The sequence below is a fragment of the Schistocerca nitens genome, chromosome 3, assembly GCF_023898315.1.
Source record: "Schistocerca nitens isolate TAMUIC-IGC-003100 chromosome 3, iqSchNite1.1, whole genome shotgun sequence".
NCBI classification, from domain to species: Eukaryota; Metazoa; Arthropoda; class Insecta; order Orthoptera; family Acrididae; genus Schistocerca; species Schistocerca nitens.
The window spans coordinates 600,152,844-600,170,607 of NC_064616.1; the positions used below are offsets into that span (position 1 = coordinate 600,152,844).

Sequence of the window (17,764 nt, forward strand, 5' to 3'; positions counted from 1 at the left end):
TGATAGCCAGTGCTTGGAGAGTACCTTACAAAGGTCAGTCAACCTATGACACAGTCAATAACTAAGAATATTTATTGTAAGCAGGACATTGGTATGTGGTCTCCTTTTAAATTATATGTGAAGTGAGTCATGGAATGTGGGAAAATCAGAAAAGAATGGAATTAAAGCATTTCAGAGGTAGTGTCACAGGAGAATGCTGAAAATTAAGTGGACTGACAAGAAATCAGGAAATCCTCTGCAGAATTGACAATACAAGGAATATGTGGAAAAGACTGACTAGAAGAGGGACTGAGTGATAGAACATGTATTAAAACATCAAGGAATAACTTCTATGATACTATAGGGAACTGCAGAAAGCAAAAACTGTAGAGATTGGAATATATGCAATAAACAAGAGATTGTTGGGTGTAGGTGTTGCAGTGATATGAAGTGATTGAGTCAGGACAGCATGTTATGGATGGGCTGTGTAAGACCAGTCAGAAGGCTGATGAGCTTTCACAACCCCACCCTAAAAAAAAAGAGTGTGTGTGTGTGTGTGTGTGTGTGTGTGTGTGTGTGTGTGTGTGTGTGTGTGAGAGAGAGAGAAAGAGAGAGAGAGAGAGAGAGAGAGAGAGAGAGAGAGAGAGAGAGAGAGTGTGTGTTTTGATTCATCAGGGTCAAGGAATTTAAAGTTGTTGTGACAGCCACTAAGCCACTGTAGCCGGCTGCATAGCAGACAGTTATTTTATTGAACTGAACAAAAAACTTAATCTACAACAGTCATGTCCCGCTGTATACCTGGCTTTTATCTGCTTTTTGTACTTTCCATTTCTCCCTCCCCCCCCCCCCCCACTCCCCTCATTCTTTGTGTATGCTATTCCTCGATCTCCCCCTACCCTTCTTCTTTTCACTGCCTATATGCATCTCAACTGTACTGTTTAATCCCCAGGCTCTTTTTCACTTCCCTGACTTGTCAACTGCACTAAATCATTTTTAATTTTTTTCAAAGCTGATCTCCTGCTGCCTTTCACTGATGATTTCTGTCTAAAGCTGCCCTGCTGTCGTCAGTATTGTAGTTTCCTTACCAGTGAATTTTTTATTTTGTCTCCTATAATTTCCTCTGTCTTAGCAGAAAAACTCCTGGTTCCAGAAACTAATTTTATTAACTTTGCTTGTGTTACTTTGCCTGTGCTTCAGAAGTTTTTAATTCTGTGCAGTGTAATTGTGGAGATTATTTTCTCTGTAGATGTTGTTCCAGTGATAGCATAACATAATTTGTATCTGTTGCAACAGGTGCTCTCGCCCTACTCGTCAGAAGATGCAAAAGGACTCCTTAAGGCTGCTATCAGGGATCCAGATCCTGTAGTTTGTTTAGAAAATGAAATATTATATGGTGTTCAGTTTCCTATGAGTGATGAAGCTCTTTCAAATGACTTCCTTATTCCAATTGGCAAAGCAAAAATAGAGCGACAAGGTGAGCAATTTTTGTGTTTAAAAAATTAAAATTGTCAATGCACACTTTTGTTACCTGTTCTATGACAATATTTATTATACATGCAACATGAAACAAATGTGGGGTACCAGATCCCTCCCCTCTTGAATCGGCACATGGGGCTGAACTGTCCAGGCAGGGTGACAAGGTGGCAGTGGACTGTTACTTATGGAAGTCCTTGCAGTCAGTACAGGGTTGACACTGTGATCCCTGTACAGTAGTGTTGGAATCAAAGTTAAAGGCTCCAGTGGTGTGGGAATTTCAGAAGCAGGTTGTACTGGTGCTGGTAGCTGCAGCCCTGGCAGTTCTGCAATTGCAGTAGCACTCCAGACAGTGGAGACGTCTGGCTGGGGTGCTGTAAATGAAGCTGGTTGTGATTTCCGTACAGCTGCAGGTGGTTGTTTCCTATGAACATGAAATTCTTCAAAGCTTTTACAAGTTGGATAAAAAGGCAAGGTCATTAAATGCTTCATGCCATAGCAAGTGCAGAATTACTAGAACTCTGATGATGCTGTGAACTGAAGTCAATTGTCCATAAAGAAGGTGCAGAGAAGATGCCAAAAAATTTTGAGTACCCTCACTATCACAAATGTTGTCTGCTGCAACCTGAGAACATAAGGAAAATGAGAAAAGGACTTCAGTACAAGATAAACTGCATCTTTCCAAGGGGCCAGCAAAAACAGGATCGACATGGTTGCTTGGGTGTGTTGATCTTGGCCATGGAGAATAAGATTTGGGAGGGGGGGGGGGGGAGAGAGACTTATGTGCTTGGCGGGCTGTATAGCGATGGACTACCTGTGTGTTGCTATCCCGTTATCCATCCGTGGCCAGCAGCTTCATCTGGGGGTAGTTCCCAATGTGATTGGCCGAGTAGCTGCAACACTTATTGCTGCAACACTTATTGCTGCAGGTGTGTTGCCACCCCAAAACACCATTTGTCAGTTATCGTTTACTTGTGTTAGTAGCAATAAGCTTCTGTAAGATCAATTTTTGAAAAATGTTGACCCCACAATTTAGAAAAGAGCTGCTTGGTGGCATGGTTAGAGGTATATACAACTGCTTTTGCATTGCACATAAGTTTAGAATCACCACACAGTTGGAGGGAACCCCCTGGCTTTCGTACTACCACCAGAGGGGAGGCCCATTGGCTAAGAGAAATGGTGGAAAAGCACATGTTACTGTTCCAAACAGTCCAGTTAAAGGTTAACTTCATCTTGGAGTGCTAGCTGAATTTGATATGCCTTAAAGAACTGCGGCCCCATTGTACTCGTCCATAGTATGTGGGCATGAAAATTCAAAGACTAAGCTAAACCTAGCTCAAATAACTACAAAGTAGATAGTCTCTCTGGGTTCATATGGCACTGAAGGTTGAATAAAAGGCACAGAATGTTGAATAGAAAACTGGTATGGTAGGAGCTATGAAGGAGTGGTAAGGGGCTGGGCTAAGATTAATTCAGACATCCTTTAAAACAAATTTCATAACACACAGTTATTAAAAAAACATATCGTCCTACCTCTTTTAATTTTTTCCTTATTTAAAGAGTAACCATTTCAAGGCTTATTCTTAATTGATGATACTGACACTGATTCAATATCAGGAGTAAAATACTGGCAATACAGTAGTGTCAAATTTGAGCCCACAGCAATTGTAACATTAATTAAAAGTTTCAACTCAAGCTTGATAACTACTTGCGATAAAAAATTAAAAATCCCCAATGGTATCATAAAAATGCATGTAGTAACCCTTAAACAAATTTATAACAACAAACTGACAGCAATTCTTACCTAAAAACAAAATTCACATAAATCCAATTTAGCAAAAGCACTTGAAATACACAACAAAAAATTACAGTGGGACCACCTTATCACAAGTTTTGCACACACTAGTTTTTCTCATGCCACAATATAAAATTTGCTCATTTGATGTACAGGTTTAGGTTCAAAACTCCTTCAGATGAGCGCCAAATTGAGACACATGAACTATTCAATTACAAAAGGTAATTACTTAACTCAGGAACAGATTTGGCATTATAATTCATCCACTGCTACCACAGTGAGTTTACAGAGCTGTAATCTTATTTTATTTCACATGTCAGTATTGGGCACACTTCCTGGCAATACATTACACACATTATTAAATTGGCATAGTAAGACCTGAAAAATAAATCAGTTGCCACACATGTATACAAAATAATGGCCCCCACCAGGGCACACTTAATGAGAACCTTGTAACATGAACAGTTAACACAAACAAATGACCAGTCACAAAATATTGGAACTAATGGCACCCCACAAGAAGAGACTCAATTACAAATTTGCAAGATGAGCAACTAAAACACACAGATGGGCAAGAACTCAATAATAAAGTTACTCAGATTCATGTGGAGTTATCCAGTACTCATGTGGAAATGCGACCAGGGCACAGTGTGACAGTATAGTGACTGCCATGCAGACCTCCAACCATGGCTTTAACTGCCCATCTCCTTCAGGCAACACCAGTATTGTACGACAGAAGCACTCTTGCATGTAAAAGGGAGTTCCTTTCCAAATTACAATTTTCCAAACAACGGCTCTCAACAACAAATAGGCCACACTATCACTCCAGGTGTGGCCACATCGTTTTCCAGCACACACGTGGGCTGCTCCCAGCACAGAGGCCTGCTCGCCACCTGCTAACTCAAGACTCCCACCGCTGCCAATCGCACACCACCTTGCAGATCACATTCGCACCACAAGCCTCTCTGGCAGAGAGATTCCACCAAAGAGGCACAAGTTGAAAAATACCAAAACTTTACGGAAGGTTTCGACGTGCAGCACAAATATGAAAATAACCGACTTGTTGCCAGTTTTGTAACGTGTGCTTCTGTGGCAACAGTTATTTATTACTCATGCATAAGTCCACTGCAATGTGAAACAAAAGTCACTAAGTTCAAAAGAAAAGAAAATAATAGTCCTCAGCCACAAGAAAATTAAAGAACTTGCACAAATAATTATTGTGCACACAGAACATAGGCCAGATGCATTATAGTAACACAGATGTGGCAATACTGATAGTGGTGGGAACCACCATAATGGTTAATTAGTTCCCTAGACTGGATAATTATACCAGACCATAGGTGCTGAAGTGTAACTTCACTCTAGTAATACAGCAGACAGGTGTAGTACAGTTCTAAAAGTGTAGAATAGCCCACTTCACAGCCCAGTAGTGTGTGTTAACATTGCATTGGTTCAGTTGGAACAGCGTCAGCTGACTCGCAGAGAATGAAGGCGAGCTTGTGACCACTCGGGCTGAAATCACCTGGCTTGCTGCTCATCGGCTAGTAAGCCAGAGGTGATGTTTTCTTGTCAGCAGCATCATCACCAAACATAGAAGTAATGACACTTGTCAATAATTCCATGTCTTACATCAATACATGTAGTGGGGTTCCAAGACGTGCAATTTGCAAATTTAATTTTTCATTAATAAAGTATACAAATAAAGTAAGGAAGTAAACAAACAAACAAACAAACTTGCATTATAAAGAGCAGCTTTTACTTATGAACTCAATTATTTGTCAACTCATAGCAAAAAGCTCTCGTCTAAATTTAAGCACTTAAAATTTAGACCGCTGAAACCGATGATATACACTTTTCGGTATTTTATACATTTTGCTTGTTTATGAATATAAGTCAAACAACAATGGTTTTACTCATTAAGAGGAGCAGTGTTCGTGGTAATAGAAAAGTCCTGAAAGTGTCTGGAATACTTACCAACATTATGTACTGCTGTCATTAGGATGAAACTTCCAGTAAAAGAAAATGGGTATAGACAGAAGAGATTATGTGTTAGTAACAAACTGTAAATTTTCAAGGCATCTGGCAAAACGTGCTGTCATCTTTTTACCTTAACAATTGTTGTTAGGTTTCTGCACATTTTGCAGCTGTGAACTCTTTGTTAGTCCACGATTTTACACTATTGTCAGCTTCCCTTTACCATTTCCTGTGCCTGCTATATCAGTTGATCTGCTCATTTCCATTTTACATATTTTGCCACCATCTTTCTCTTTCTTCCCCTTTCTTGTTCACCTTTTACTGATGATAATATCTGAACTGTTTACACTGGCTCATATCCAGGAGAAACGGGTTTCAAATTCAGATTGGTCCATCCTTATTCAGGGTTTTTTTTATGATTCCCATAATTTATGCTGAGGTGATCCTTCCATGAGACATCACCAGATTCATAATTTGAAACAATGGTCAATCTGTAATGAATTCTTCCATTTATCGGCTTCTCGTATTTTATTCTTTGTTTCATCTCCCCAGAGTCACTGAGTACAGCGACACATCACTCTCAACGAGGAAAGTGATAATTGAAATGCTGGTAGTCATATCGAAAGAATAGCCAAATAGTTTCTGTTGAAACTGTGGTCGATGTGCCATTACAGTTTAACAAATTTAATAACTCAGTTTGTTGTACCAGGTTTACTGTGTTGCCACAGTCTGTTTTTTAGAGGTTTATATTTTATGTTATTTTTCATCTGTCTTACTTGGGAAAGCTAATTTTTGGTGAATCTAACTGTATTTTCTATTTCAGGAAAGCATGTGACTATAGTTGCACACTCTAGGGCAGTAGAGTTGTGCCTGCATGCAGCATCGCAACTTGCTGGTGAAGGAATAGAAGCAGAAGTAATAAATCTGCGGTCATTGCGCCCTCTCGATGAAGAAACCATTGTCAAATCGGTAGTTAAAACTAACCATCTTATTAGTGTTGAACAAGGATGGCCCCAATGTGGAATTGGTTCTGAAATCTCTGCCAGGATTATGGAAAGTAAGTTTTACTCCCTTCACTTTCTGATTCTCAAACCTGCCTCACTTACACAATTTATATAAATACAAAAAGGTAGCAAAGCAAGTTTTAGAGCAAAGTGGTGTGTACAAGTTTCTAAAGGAAAGACCCATTAAGCCCTTATTACACTATGCGCATAAACCGTATGCCTGCGCACCAGTGCCCTAAGCATGCACATCTGTAACTACAAGGTGGTTCATGTAGGCCTATTACACCATCCACGCAGGATATACCTGGTCCACATGCGCAGTAGACGATAATAAAGTGCAAAACTCAAATAGAACTGTCTGATCTCTTGTAAAGTCGTTCATTCTACCATGCGAAATACAAGGGCGACCGTATGGCTTAATGGAACGTCATTCATTCAAATTATTTATGTGAGATCAAGGTTCTTATGTAATAAGAAATTGTTTTTATCATTATTTATTAAGTAATTGTTATTCTATTATCTAGGCTACAACTGTTCTGAATTGCAGACTCAACAGTTAGTTCCATATTATGACACTTGGTTGCAAAGGTATATGTATATCTAAATTTACATTTTACACATGGAGGACCCACTTGTTTTTGGAGCTATTGCCCTAACAGTGACAGTAAATCTTCGGATTAGGGCAGAACGACGACAAAAACGAAAAGCCAGATGTTGTTGAGTTCGACCCTGGCTGAAAAGAAGGAACGAAGGCAGGGGATTATATTGCTTTTGAAAGAACTGAGGCCCGAAGACCTGCCACAATTTCGGAACTTTGTGAGGATGGATATGACCTTTTTCGAGAAGCTGCTGTCTATGGTACAGGATGGAAGTAGCAAGTGTGACAGTCATGAGGGAGGCTATCTCACCTTCTCGAAAGTAAGAATGAAATCATATAAATACATGTTTTGTTATCTTACCGACCTAGATCACTGATAATATACCAGTACATGTCCTGTTATGTTTCGGGCTGGTTGTAACATTCCGTTTCCTGGGGACTAAGAAATCTTTTGAAGAGTCCGGCTTTTAGCCACAGAGTAGCACAGCCCACCATTTCAAAACTTGTTGTGGATCTATGTACTGTGCAATTTGCAACACTTTAAAGGTCCAGTACTTAAAGGTGCGCGTGTATTATTTTTCCAAGTTTGGAAAATGGAATGCTACTCAGAGTTTTGCAGTCCTCGTCTGTTGCACTGGGCGAAACTACATGGACTTTCTCACTGTCACTGCCAGTTTTTCCTTTCTGGCATGCTGAAATAAAGCAAGAGATGCAATCAGATCAAACGTGAACTTTCGTAAGCTGAGGCATTACGATAAGAATCGAAAATCGCCCTGTAATGTTGTACGCATATTACTCAGAAAGAAACTATTGCCAACATACCGTAATATGGTACAGTGGGTCATAAAGACACCTTTCCTTACTGTATGCCTGAATTAGACGCTTAACGCCTCTTTGCTCCATTTCACCTCTATAATACGAAGTAATCAAACGCCAAATAATAAGCAAATAACAAGCAGAAATCACTGAGGTACCCCCTTCTGTACATGTGCGAATTATCACTACCTAGTGCGCATGCGTGGATAGACGGCAGTTTAGAACTGCTGTCTGTTCTGGCGCGCGGATAATTTGTCTGCTAATTTTCATAGTTTCACCCATTCTACTGTTAGCTGGCTGTCACACTAGACCAGTACCGTTCGTGGTGGATTGTCGTGTAATACCCGCTTTAGAGGCTGCAACATCTCATTTCTGCTGGGTTGCAAGTTGAATTTCTCACTATTTTTCACTATGACAAAATTTAGTTTCAGCATAATTGCCATAGAAGACATATTGTATGAGCAGTCTGTAGAATTCTTGTATGTTTATAAACCTTATATGTTTATAGTATAGAGGTCTCATCAATATACAGTGGTGTACCATAAATTATGTTTTGAAAGTCAATTATTAAATATAATAATAGCAAATAAGATCTAAAACCACATTCTCAGAAGGAAAATCCAAAATTTTGTTTGACAGTGTGGGATATTATGTGACAGGATTAAAATAAGTAGGGAGCTAGAGGGTTGGAAGGAGTGGCTAATGGCCTCTGAGATACGAAGTCCACTTGAATGCAGTTTTGGGGGAAGGAACCTTGTGGCTCTAGTGAAAAGGTACCTGCTGTGAATGCTGATTGAATGCTGTGGTTTCACACATAGTTAAGTAATATGCCTTCGCTGAATAAATACAATTTTTGAAGTCAGAATATGCAACTCTGAGTATCGCATCACATCCTGTGATTTGTCCCTTCATAAAGCATCTGTCCACATGCTCCGATGTGCCTACCAGAGCAGAGTACTGATTAGGCTGATGTGATTTGACGTTTGTATAAAGTGCAATTGATACCACTGTGTCGAACAGTTTTTCGACTGCCTATCAAGTGTTGGGTCATGCCTTCGAGAAGAGGAAGCAGCTTTAGTCTGAACAAAGTACTAACTCATCAGTCTAGGTATAACAAATAAAATGTCTTCCATTAACAAGACTGAGAGGAGTCTTGAATAGTTTTTTCCTCTGTTGTAAGTGATAACTGTGAGTTTAATACACTGACAAGTCTAAAAATGGAATGTGTCTTCTGGATATTCACTCATTTTTCTCAGTAGAGCCTTTGAGTTGTGTTGCTTAACTGAATTTACAGTTCTTGATGGTGACATGTGATCTTTAGGGCACTGAAACCAATTAGGATGAATTGTGGAACTAAGTACCTTGTCCTCTCAGGTTTCCTGAATGGCTTACGTAAATGTGAACCAGCCAGAAAAATTTATCTACAGCATTTGGGACACCCTTCTCCATTTAGAATTACTTGCGAAGGCAGGCTCATTCTGCTGAATACCAGGGCACCATGAAGCTGACACAGTGACCAAAGAGGCATGTGAAGGATTCACTGGTCAAAAAAATGGCACATTTTGCACACACTGTCACAGAAGGAAGGTCATCTATATCCACAAACATACTCTACAAGCCACCATATGGTGTGTGGCGGAGGGTACTCTGTACCACTAGTCAAGTCCTTTCTTGTTCCAGTTGCAAATAGAACAAGGGAAAAATGACTGTCTGTCTGCCTCTGTATGAGTCCTAATTCCCCTTATCTTTGCAGTCCTTATGTGAAATGTACATTGACAGCAGTGGAATCATTCTGCTGTCAGCTCAAGATGCCAGCACGTTAAATTTTCTCAGTGGTAATCCCCCTCATCTGCAAAAAAAAATCACCTTCCCTCTAGGTTTTCCCATTTGAGTTCTCGAAGCATCTCTGTAATTGAACGTACTGGTAACAAATCTAGCAGCCTGCATCAAAATTGCTTCAATGTCTTCCTTCAATCCAGTCTCGTGTGAATTCCACACACTCTAGCAGTACTCAAGGATGGGTCCCACTAGTGTCCTTAATGATGAACCACACTTTCCTAAAATTCTCCCAATAAAACGAATTTCACCATTCGACATCCCTACTACTATCGTTACATGCTCATTCCATTTCATATTGCTTTGCAATGACATGCCTAGACATTTAATTGATGTGACTGTGTCAAGCAGCACGTTACTAATTTACTAATGCTGTATTCACAGATTATGGGTTTGTTTTTTCTACTCATCTGCATTAACTTAGTTTTTTTTCTACAGTTAGGGCTAGTTGCCATTCATCACATCAATTAGAAATTTTGTCTATCAATCGTGTATCATCTTACAGTCACTCAATAACTGAATGACTGACACCTTTCTGTACACCACAGCATCATCAGCAAACAGCCACAGATCATTGCCCACCCTGTCCGCCAGATCATTTATGTGTATATAGAATAACAGCGGTCCTATCAAACTTCTCTGGGGGACTCCCGATGATATCCTTGCTTCTGATGAATACTCCCCTTCAAGGACAACATACTGGGTTCTATTACTTCAGAAGCCTTCGAGCCACTCATATATCTCGGAACCTATCCTGTAAGCTCATACCATTTTTAAGTCTGCAATGGGGCACAGAGTCAAATGCTTTTTGGAAATCTAGGAATATGGACTCTACCTGTTGCTCTCCATCCATGTTTTTCAGGATGTCATGTCAGAAAAGGGCAACCTGAGTTTAGCATGTAGGATGCTTTCTAAATCTGTGCTGATATGTGGACAGAAGCTTTTCCGTCTCAAGGAAATTTATTGCATTCAGGCTGAGAATATGTTCAGCAGTTCTGCAGCAAACTAATGTTAAGGATATTGGTCTGTAATTTTGCGGGTCCATTCTTTTACCCTTCTTATATACAGGATTCACAGGCACTTTTTCCGAGTCACTTGGAACTTTGCGCTGGGCAAGAAAATTGCGATAAATGTAAGCTAAGCAAGGGGCCAGTCTTCTACAGCCACACCAGACTGGTCAGTGAGTGACTGGATAGAAGTCTTAGACCTGCTTAGCGATTTTGTGTAGAACCAAAATTTTCTCAAGTTCTTGGTTAGATGCAACTACCATAGTTGTACCTTAGAAAAATGCTAAGGTGTGACTGTGGTAGTTGTATGCTTTGTGCAGCTATCTTTTTACACTTGCACGAATTTCTGCTAAATTTTTCCTGTCTTCATTTGCGCGATCTGTTTTGAACTGAGTGTGCAACAGCCTTTGCTTCCTCAGAATTTTCTGAATTTCATTGTTAAACCACAGTGGGTATTTTCCATCTGTAGTCCACTTACTCAGCACATACTTCTCCAGAGCATGATTTACGATCCATTTAAACTTTGCCCATAATCCCTCTGTGTCCTTTGTACTGTAACTAATTGATGTCAATTTATTTTATAAGTGGAATGCTAAAAACTGCTAATGTGCTCTTTCTAGCAGAAATACTCTCCTAGCCTTCTTGATTGATGTATTAACTTTCATAACCATAGTTTCTGTGATAACCTCTGTCTCTGTACTGGTGCTGTCTATAAGGTTAGGCCTGTTTGTAGCTACGAGGCTGCTGAACTAGATGCTCAGTAAAGTTTTCAGAAATTGTGTTCAAAAGTACCATGCAAGGCTGGCTGTCTGTACCCTTGCAAGGAATCCAGAGCTGTCCCAATCTGTACTCGGTAAGTGAGTCACCTCCAACTAATATTGCATGAGCTGGGTATTTCTGTGCTGCTGTCAACAGACTTTCTTTGAATGACTCTTAAAACTGTCACAGTGTAATCAATCATGTGGATGGTAAAAAAATTCGCAATTAACTTTATTTCGCCTAGGTCTGTTATAGGCAACCAGATAACTTCTGTCTCTCTCGAAATTTAACCTCAGTAGGGGCGATATTTTTGCCAGCAGCAACATGCCCTCTCTTCAATATACATTCCATGAATCACTAAATATCTGGGAGCTTTCTACTTCGGGCTTCAACCAGCTCTTGGTTTTGAGAATAGTTTTTGAGTGCGAGAAATATCGTAGAGGGCAGTACGTTCAGGAACTTTGTTATGAACACTTCGACAATTGACTGATAAAATTTTGACAGTCAAAGTGTCATTATTCTGAACGTAGACTACGTGTCATACAGGGAGTGTTCGTCAGAGTATGTCATACTACCACCTAGCTAAAAAATGCCCATGTGTAGTGCACATCTGACCTGTCAAGGGAAGCCCTATAATTCCCCAATCAATAATGCAGGTACAGAAACCTGCAGCCAATAGGGCCACAGAGTTGATAAAGCCTTTGGTTGAGATCCTTCACTTGGCTTGAAACAAAAAGGACCCCAATCAACTCTGGGAACTGTATTGCAAATTACTGCTCTGCTTGCACCCTGCACATTGGCCAGCAGCCTTTGCCACTTCTGCCAGCCATCTATACGAATTGAGGATGGCTTCGGAACCCAAGTGACAGGAATCGTTCGTTGTCAATGTGAGCCACAACTTGCAGATGACTGCATAGAGCAGGCTCTATAACAGTAGGCAAGGACTTCTCCACATTTCGTATGAGGTCCCCCAGAAGACACACTGACTTCATATTGACTTTCTATCTGGCTGTGAATGCTATTTCTCTAAAGGTCTTCATAACATGTGAACATAGGAGTTCCCAAGTAGCAAACCCCTGCCCTGGTGCACCTGCTCACACCCTTCTGAAGAAATGGCTACCTGTCCACTCATATGGCAAACATATGACTCCAGACTGCCAGTATCCACATTGGCCCTTCGCGTCGAGTGACATGATCTCTTTAACCCGCCACACGTCTGGTTATGAGGGCAGATCATCTGTATCGGGTACGCTAGGAGATGACTCGGCAGCTAAGCTCATGAGCAAAACAAGTGACGCCTGGGAGGTGCTCCAAGTGACGTGCCAAGATGCTTGCTTTGCCAGTGGTACATCTAAGGCAGCAGCCTGAAGACACCTGACCATAGCCAAAAGCCCATTCAGTTGTTCATGAACTGTGGCCACCTCCTCCTACGTCTGCACACAGTATGCACACATTCTACCAATTCTAGTAACACTAACTTAAAAATTGACTATAAAAGCACAGTCAGTAACCTAGATATACAACTTGCTACCTTGCTGACATGTAACCAGTGGATGCTGATGCCTTATAAGCTGTGTAGCTGGCCGTTCAGAAAAAATGGCAACTGTGCTACTGATTGCTTGAGTCTACACTTTAAAGTTGCAAAAATACAAGGTTACACCTCTAAACAAGAAAATGCACATAGAATTTAAGAAATACAGTACTAAGAAAATACAGTAAAGGCTAAGTACGTAACTTGCCACTCTCCAGGTGTGTGCTAGGTGATATTTTGGACCTGACTGGGGAAAGACTGGCACTGCAGGCGCAAAATAACAAATTAAGGATCATAGAACCAACTATCTTGTCCTGAAGATGATCATTCTAGCCACTCGGGTGGAAAGAACTCAACAGAGGAAAGTCCACTGGACCTGACAGGATACCAATTCGATTCTACACAGAGTACGCGAAAGAACTTGCCCCCCTTCTAACAGCCGTGTACCGCAAGTCTCTAGAGGAACGGAAGGTTCCAAATGATTGGAAAAGAGCACAGGTAGTCCCAGTCTTCAAGAAGGGTCGTCGAGCAGATGCGCAAAACTAGAGACCTATATCTCTGACGTCGGATCTGTTGTAGAATTTTAGAACATGTTTTTTGCTAGAGTATCAAGTCGTTTTTGGAAACCCAGAATCTACTATGTAGGAATCAACATGGATTCCGGAAACAGCGATCGTGTGAGACCCAACTCTCTTTATTTGTTCATGAGACCCAGAAAATATTAGATACAGGCTCCCAGGTAGATGCTATTTTTCTTGACTTCCGGAAGGCGTTCGATACAGTTCCGCACTGTCGCCTGATAAACAAAGTAAGAGCCTACGGAATATCAGACCAGCTGTGTGGCTGGATTGAAGAGTTTTTAGCAAACAGAACACAGCATGTTGTTATCAATGGAGAGACGTCTACAGACGTTAAAGTAACCTCTGGCGTGCCACAGGGGAGTGTTATGGGACCATTGCTTTTCACAATATATATAAATGACCTAGTAGATAGTGTCGGAAGTTCCATGCGGCTTTTCGCGGATGATGCTGTAGTATACAGAGAAGTTGCAGCATTAGAAAATTGTAGCGAAATGCAGGAAGATCTGCAGCGGATAGGCACTTGGTGCAGGGAGTGGCAACTGACCCTTAACATAGACAAATGTAATGTATTGCGAATACATAGAAAGAAGGATCCTTTATTGTATGATTATATGATAGCGGAACAAACACTGGTAGCAGTTACTTCTGTAAAATATCTGGGAGTATGCGTGCGGAACGATTTGAAGTGGAATGATCATATAAAATTAATTATTGGTAAGGTGGGTACCAGGTTGAGATTCATTGGGAGAGTGCTTAGAAAATGTAGTCCATCAACAAAGGAGGTGGCTTACAAAACACTCGTTCGACCTATACTTGAGTATTGCTCATCAGTGTGGGATCCGTACCAGATCGGGTTGACGGAGGAGATAGAGAAGATCCAAAGAAGAGCGGCGCGTTTCGTCACAGGGTTATTTGGTAACCGTGATAGCGTTACGGAGATGTTTAATAAACTCAAGTGGCAGACTCTGCAAGAGAGGCGCTCTGCATCGCGGTGTAGCTTGCTCGCCAGGTTTCGAGAGGGTGCGTTTCTGGATGAGGTATCGAGTATATTGCTTCCCCCTACTTACACCTCCCAAGGAGATCACGAATGTAAAATTAGAGAGATTAGAGCGCGCACGGGGGCTTTCAGACAGTCGTTCTTCCCGCGAACCATACGCGACTGGAACAGGAAAGGGAGGTAATGACAGTGGCACGTAAAGTGCCCTCCGCCACACACCGTTGGGTGGCTTGCGGAGTATAAATGTAGTTGTAGATGTAGAGTGGGAATAGAAAAATTCTGGCCTATAGTGGATGGCCATTTTCTGCAGCCAGAGCGTGCACTTATTTGTGGTCCTTTTTGTTTTCCTGTTTCACTTTGCCACATTTTGAACAACTCCATGTTGTAGACTGATATGAGGGCATACATAGGTTTGACCAAGGCTATTCTGTAAAGGTTGGGCCTGAAGTGAAACAGATTGCTGTTGGAATTACATCAGCAGGGAAGCGGAATTGCAAGGGAAGGGCATAAAGCTGTACTGCGCTTGTCACAAACAAGGCTACTTCACACACAAAATTTACCATATGTGCATCGTTTATGGTGGTTACCTCGTTAGATTGCTCTGACTGCTGAACAGTTCTACTGACGAGGTTTCCATCTCTTTAATACTACTGCTTCCTCTGTCTTCAGTTTCATATTGAGGTAGTGTGCTCTTAATAAAAATTAGGATCCATAAGACTGTTTTAATTACCTCCTGCACCACATGAGTATATTTCTGCGAAATCATGTTGGCTAATCTCTTAGACTTTCTTTTACTACATGTCAATTCCATTGGCCTCGTAGAACGTGACCTCAAATTCTGAGATTGGTCACAGCCACTTGTCAGGCAGCACTAGTAAACCACCTCATGATAGAAATTCTATCCGTACGCATTCTGAGAGGAACTTTGGAGGGCAACAAAGTAATTCTTTTGATGATGATGTTCACAGTGTATTGTGCAGCATGATGTGCTATGTAACTTGCTAGATATCTGAATCCTTCTGCAGAGCATCCAAGATATGTCACTGCAGACAGTGCAGCAGGCTGACAACTGAAATTTATATCGTGTATCTCTGCTTCCTCATCTAGAATGGCCATTGCTTCAGACATACCAGGCAATATTCCACGAAGCAAACTCAGTAAGAGGAACTGTTGTTGGTCATCTTCCAGTCCCACAGAGAAAGTCCTCAACAATGGAATGTCATGGGCGTTCTTTCTCATGAGGCAAAACATATAGGTGATTTTTCACTTCTTTTGGAGGATGATGTTGATAAAAAAAACCAATGCTTCTGATATGTGAGAACACATTTTGGAGGCAATCTTGATTCAGCTGTCCTGTGAAAATATACTTAATGCCAAGAGACAGGAGGCCAGAATGAAGGCCAAATAAAGAATTAATTGCTGTTAACTGTACTTTCTGGAATTACAATAGTTGCTTTCTGTTATGAACCTGCAATTTTTTTTCAAGGATCCTTTCTTGGAGTTGCTCATTATTTCCATAAGCGCTCATTAATACCTTTTTGTCGACCATTGTATGAGAATTTAGGATGTCAAATGAGTCACTAACAAACTGAAAGAATATATATATATATATATATATATATATATATATATATATATATATATATATATATATATAACAGAGGGAAACATTCCACGTGGAAAAAATATATCTAAAAAGAAAGATGATGAGACTTACCAAACAAAAGCGCTGGCAGGTCGATAGACACACAAAAAAACACAAACACACACACAAAATTCTAGCTTTCGCAACCAACGGTTGCTTCGTCAGGAAAGAGGGAAGGAGAGGGAAAGATGAAAGGATGTGGGTTTTAAGGGAGAGGGTAAGGAGTCATTCCAATCCCGGGAGCGGAAAGACTTACCTTAGGGGGAAAAAAGGACAGGTATACACTCGCACACACACACATATCCATCCACACATACAGACACAAGCAGTCAGTGGTCTGCTTGTGTCTGTATGTGTGGATGGATATGTGTGTGTGTGCGCGAGTGTATACCTGTCCTTTTTTCCCCCTAAGGTAAGTCTTTCCGCTCCCGGGATTGGAATGACTCCTTACCCTCTCCCTTAAAACCCACATCCTTTCATCTTTCCCTCTCCTTCCCTCTTTCCTGACGAAGCAACCGTTGGTTGCGAAAGCTAGAATTTTGTGTGTGTGTTTGTGTTTTTTTGTGTGTCTATCGACATGCCAGCGCTTTTGTTTGGTGTATATATATATATATATATATATATATATATATATATATATATATATATATATATATTTTTTTTTTTTGCTGCAGATATTGAATTACCTGAGTAGTTGTACTTGAAAAAAGTTGCAAGGCTAGATATACTCTTTGGCGGTCCTTACCTTTAACACTGACATGAAATAGTGACAGTTTTGGGTACATTTTAATTTCTTTGTTATCTAATGATTGCAATTCATTGATTGGTGCTTCGGTAATTACTTTCCCATCAGAAAGCTTTATGCTTTTGTCAAGGAAGTGGTTGTGGAGTACTTTGTTAAAATGTGAAGGCGAAAGGCCTTCAATTTCTCTCAAAAGTGTCATTCTTTCTTTTACATCACTGCTCACAGTTCAGAGATCTTTTTAAATGCTCCATTTCTTTCACGCAATTCCTGACACAATTCTTCATTTTCTAGGTTGGTTACATCAGTGAATGTGGACTGATGGACCTTCAGTTTCCATGTACAGCATCTGGTTTCAGAACTTTTCTGGCAGGTATATTCAGCATCTTGGCTCACAAATCCCAGATGTAATGGTCTGATTTAAAATGCCATGAACAAAAACTAGCATTTGAGACATAAATATGGCCTTCTTGGTAACACTTTCCTGCCCACACTCATTGAAGCTGTATGTCCCTGGGGAACTGAAGGTAATTCCAGTTTGTTTTTTCTTCCTGTTGTAAGACAGGCAACTAGTGACAGCACGCACATGAAGAAATGAAACAGAACTCCTACCCCCCTCACCCCCCCCCCCCCAAACGTGCTCTCTCTCTCTCTCTCTCTCTCTCTCTCTCTCTCACACACACACACACACACACACACACACACGCACGCATGCACACCTCACACACAATAACAGTAGCTTCCTTGCTGCTACAGCCACATGCTTCATTGGTGATGTCATGTGCAGAACACTAATTTTCAAACTTTCTGGCAGATTAAAACTGTGTGCCGGACCGAGACTTGAACTCGTAGTTGTGCCACTCCAGTTCTACTCCTGGAGAATTTCATTAGGCAGACTTGTATTCTAATTTTATCCCTTTCTGGGCACTGCCAGTGTTTCTGCACCATAAATTAAAATTGGAACATGGTCTTGTACACATTTCTCTCTCATTTTGGTACAATTTTTTGTTTTAAATTAGGCTTCTTG

The 17,764-nt window shown here is 40.7% G+C and overlaps 1 protein-coding gene across 2 annotated transcripts in view; it reads left to right on the forward strand.

Annotated features, from left to right (window-relative positions):
- LOC126248521 (pyruvate dehydrogenase E1 component subunit beta, mitochondrial) overlaps positions 1-17,764 on the forward strand; it is a 95,818-nt gene that overhangs the window by 56,116 nt on the left and 21,938 nt on the right. For both annotated transcript variants that reach the window (XR_007545500.1, XM_049949574.1), the window contains exons 6-7: positions 1,273-1,453; positions 6,045-6,278. Coding sequence is in view for 1 of the 2 variants with exons in the window: in XM_049949574.1 (XP_049805531.1) it covers positions 1,273-1,453; positions 6,045-6,278 (415 nt within the window). In the remaining variant the exon portion in view is untranslated. The remainder of the gene's footprint in view (positions 1-1,272; positions 1,454-6,044; positions 6,279-17,764) is intronic.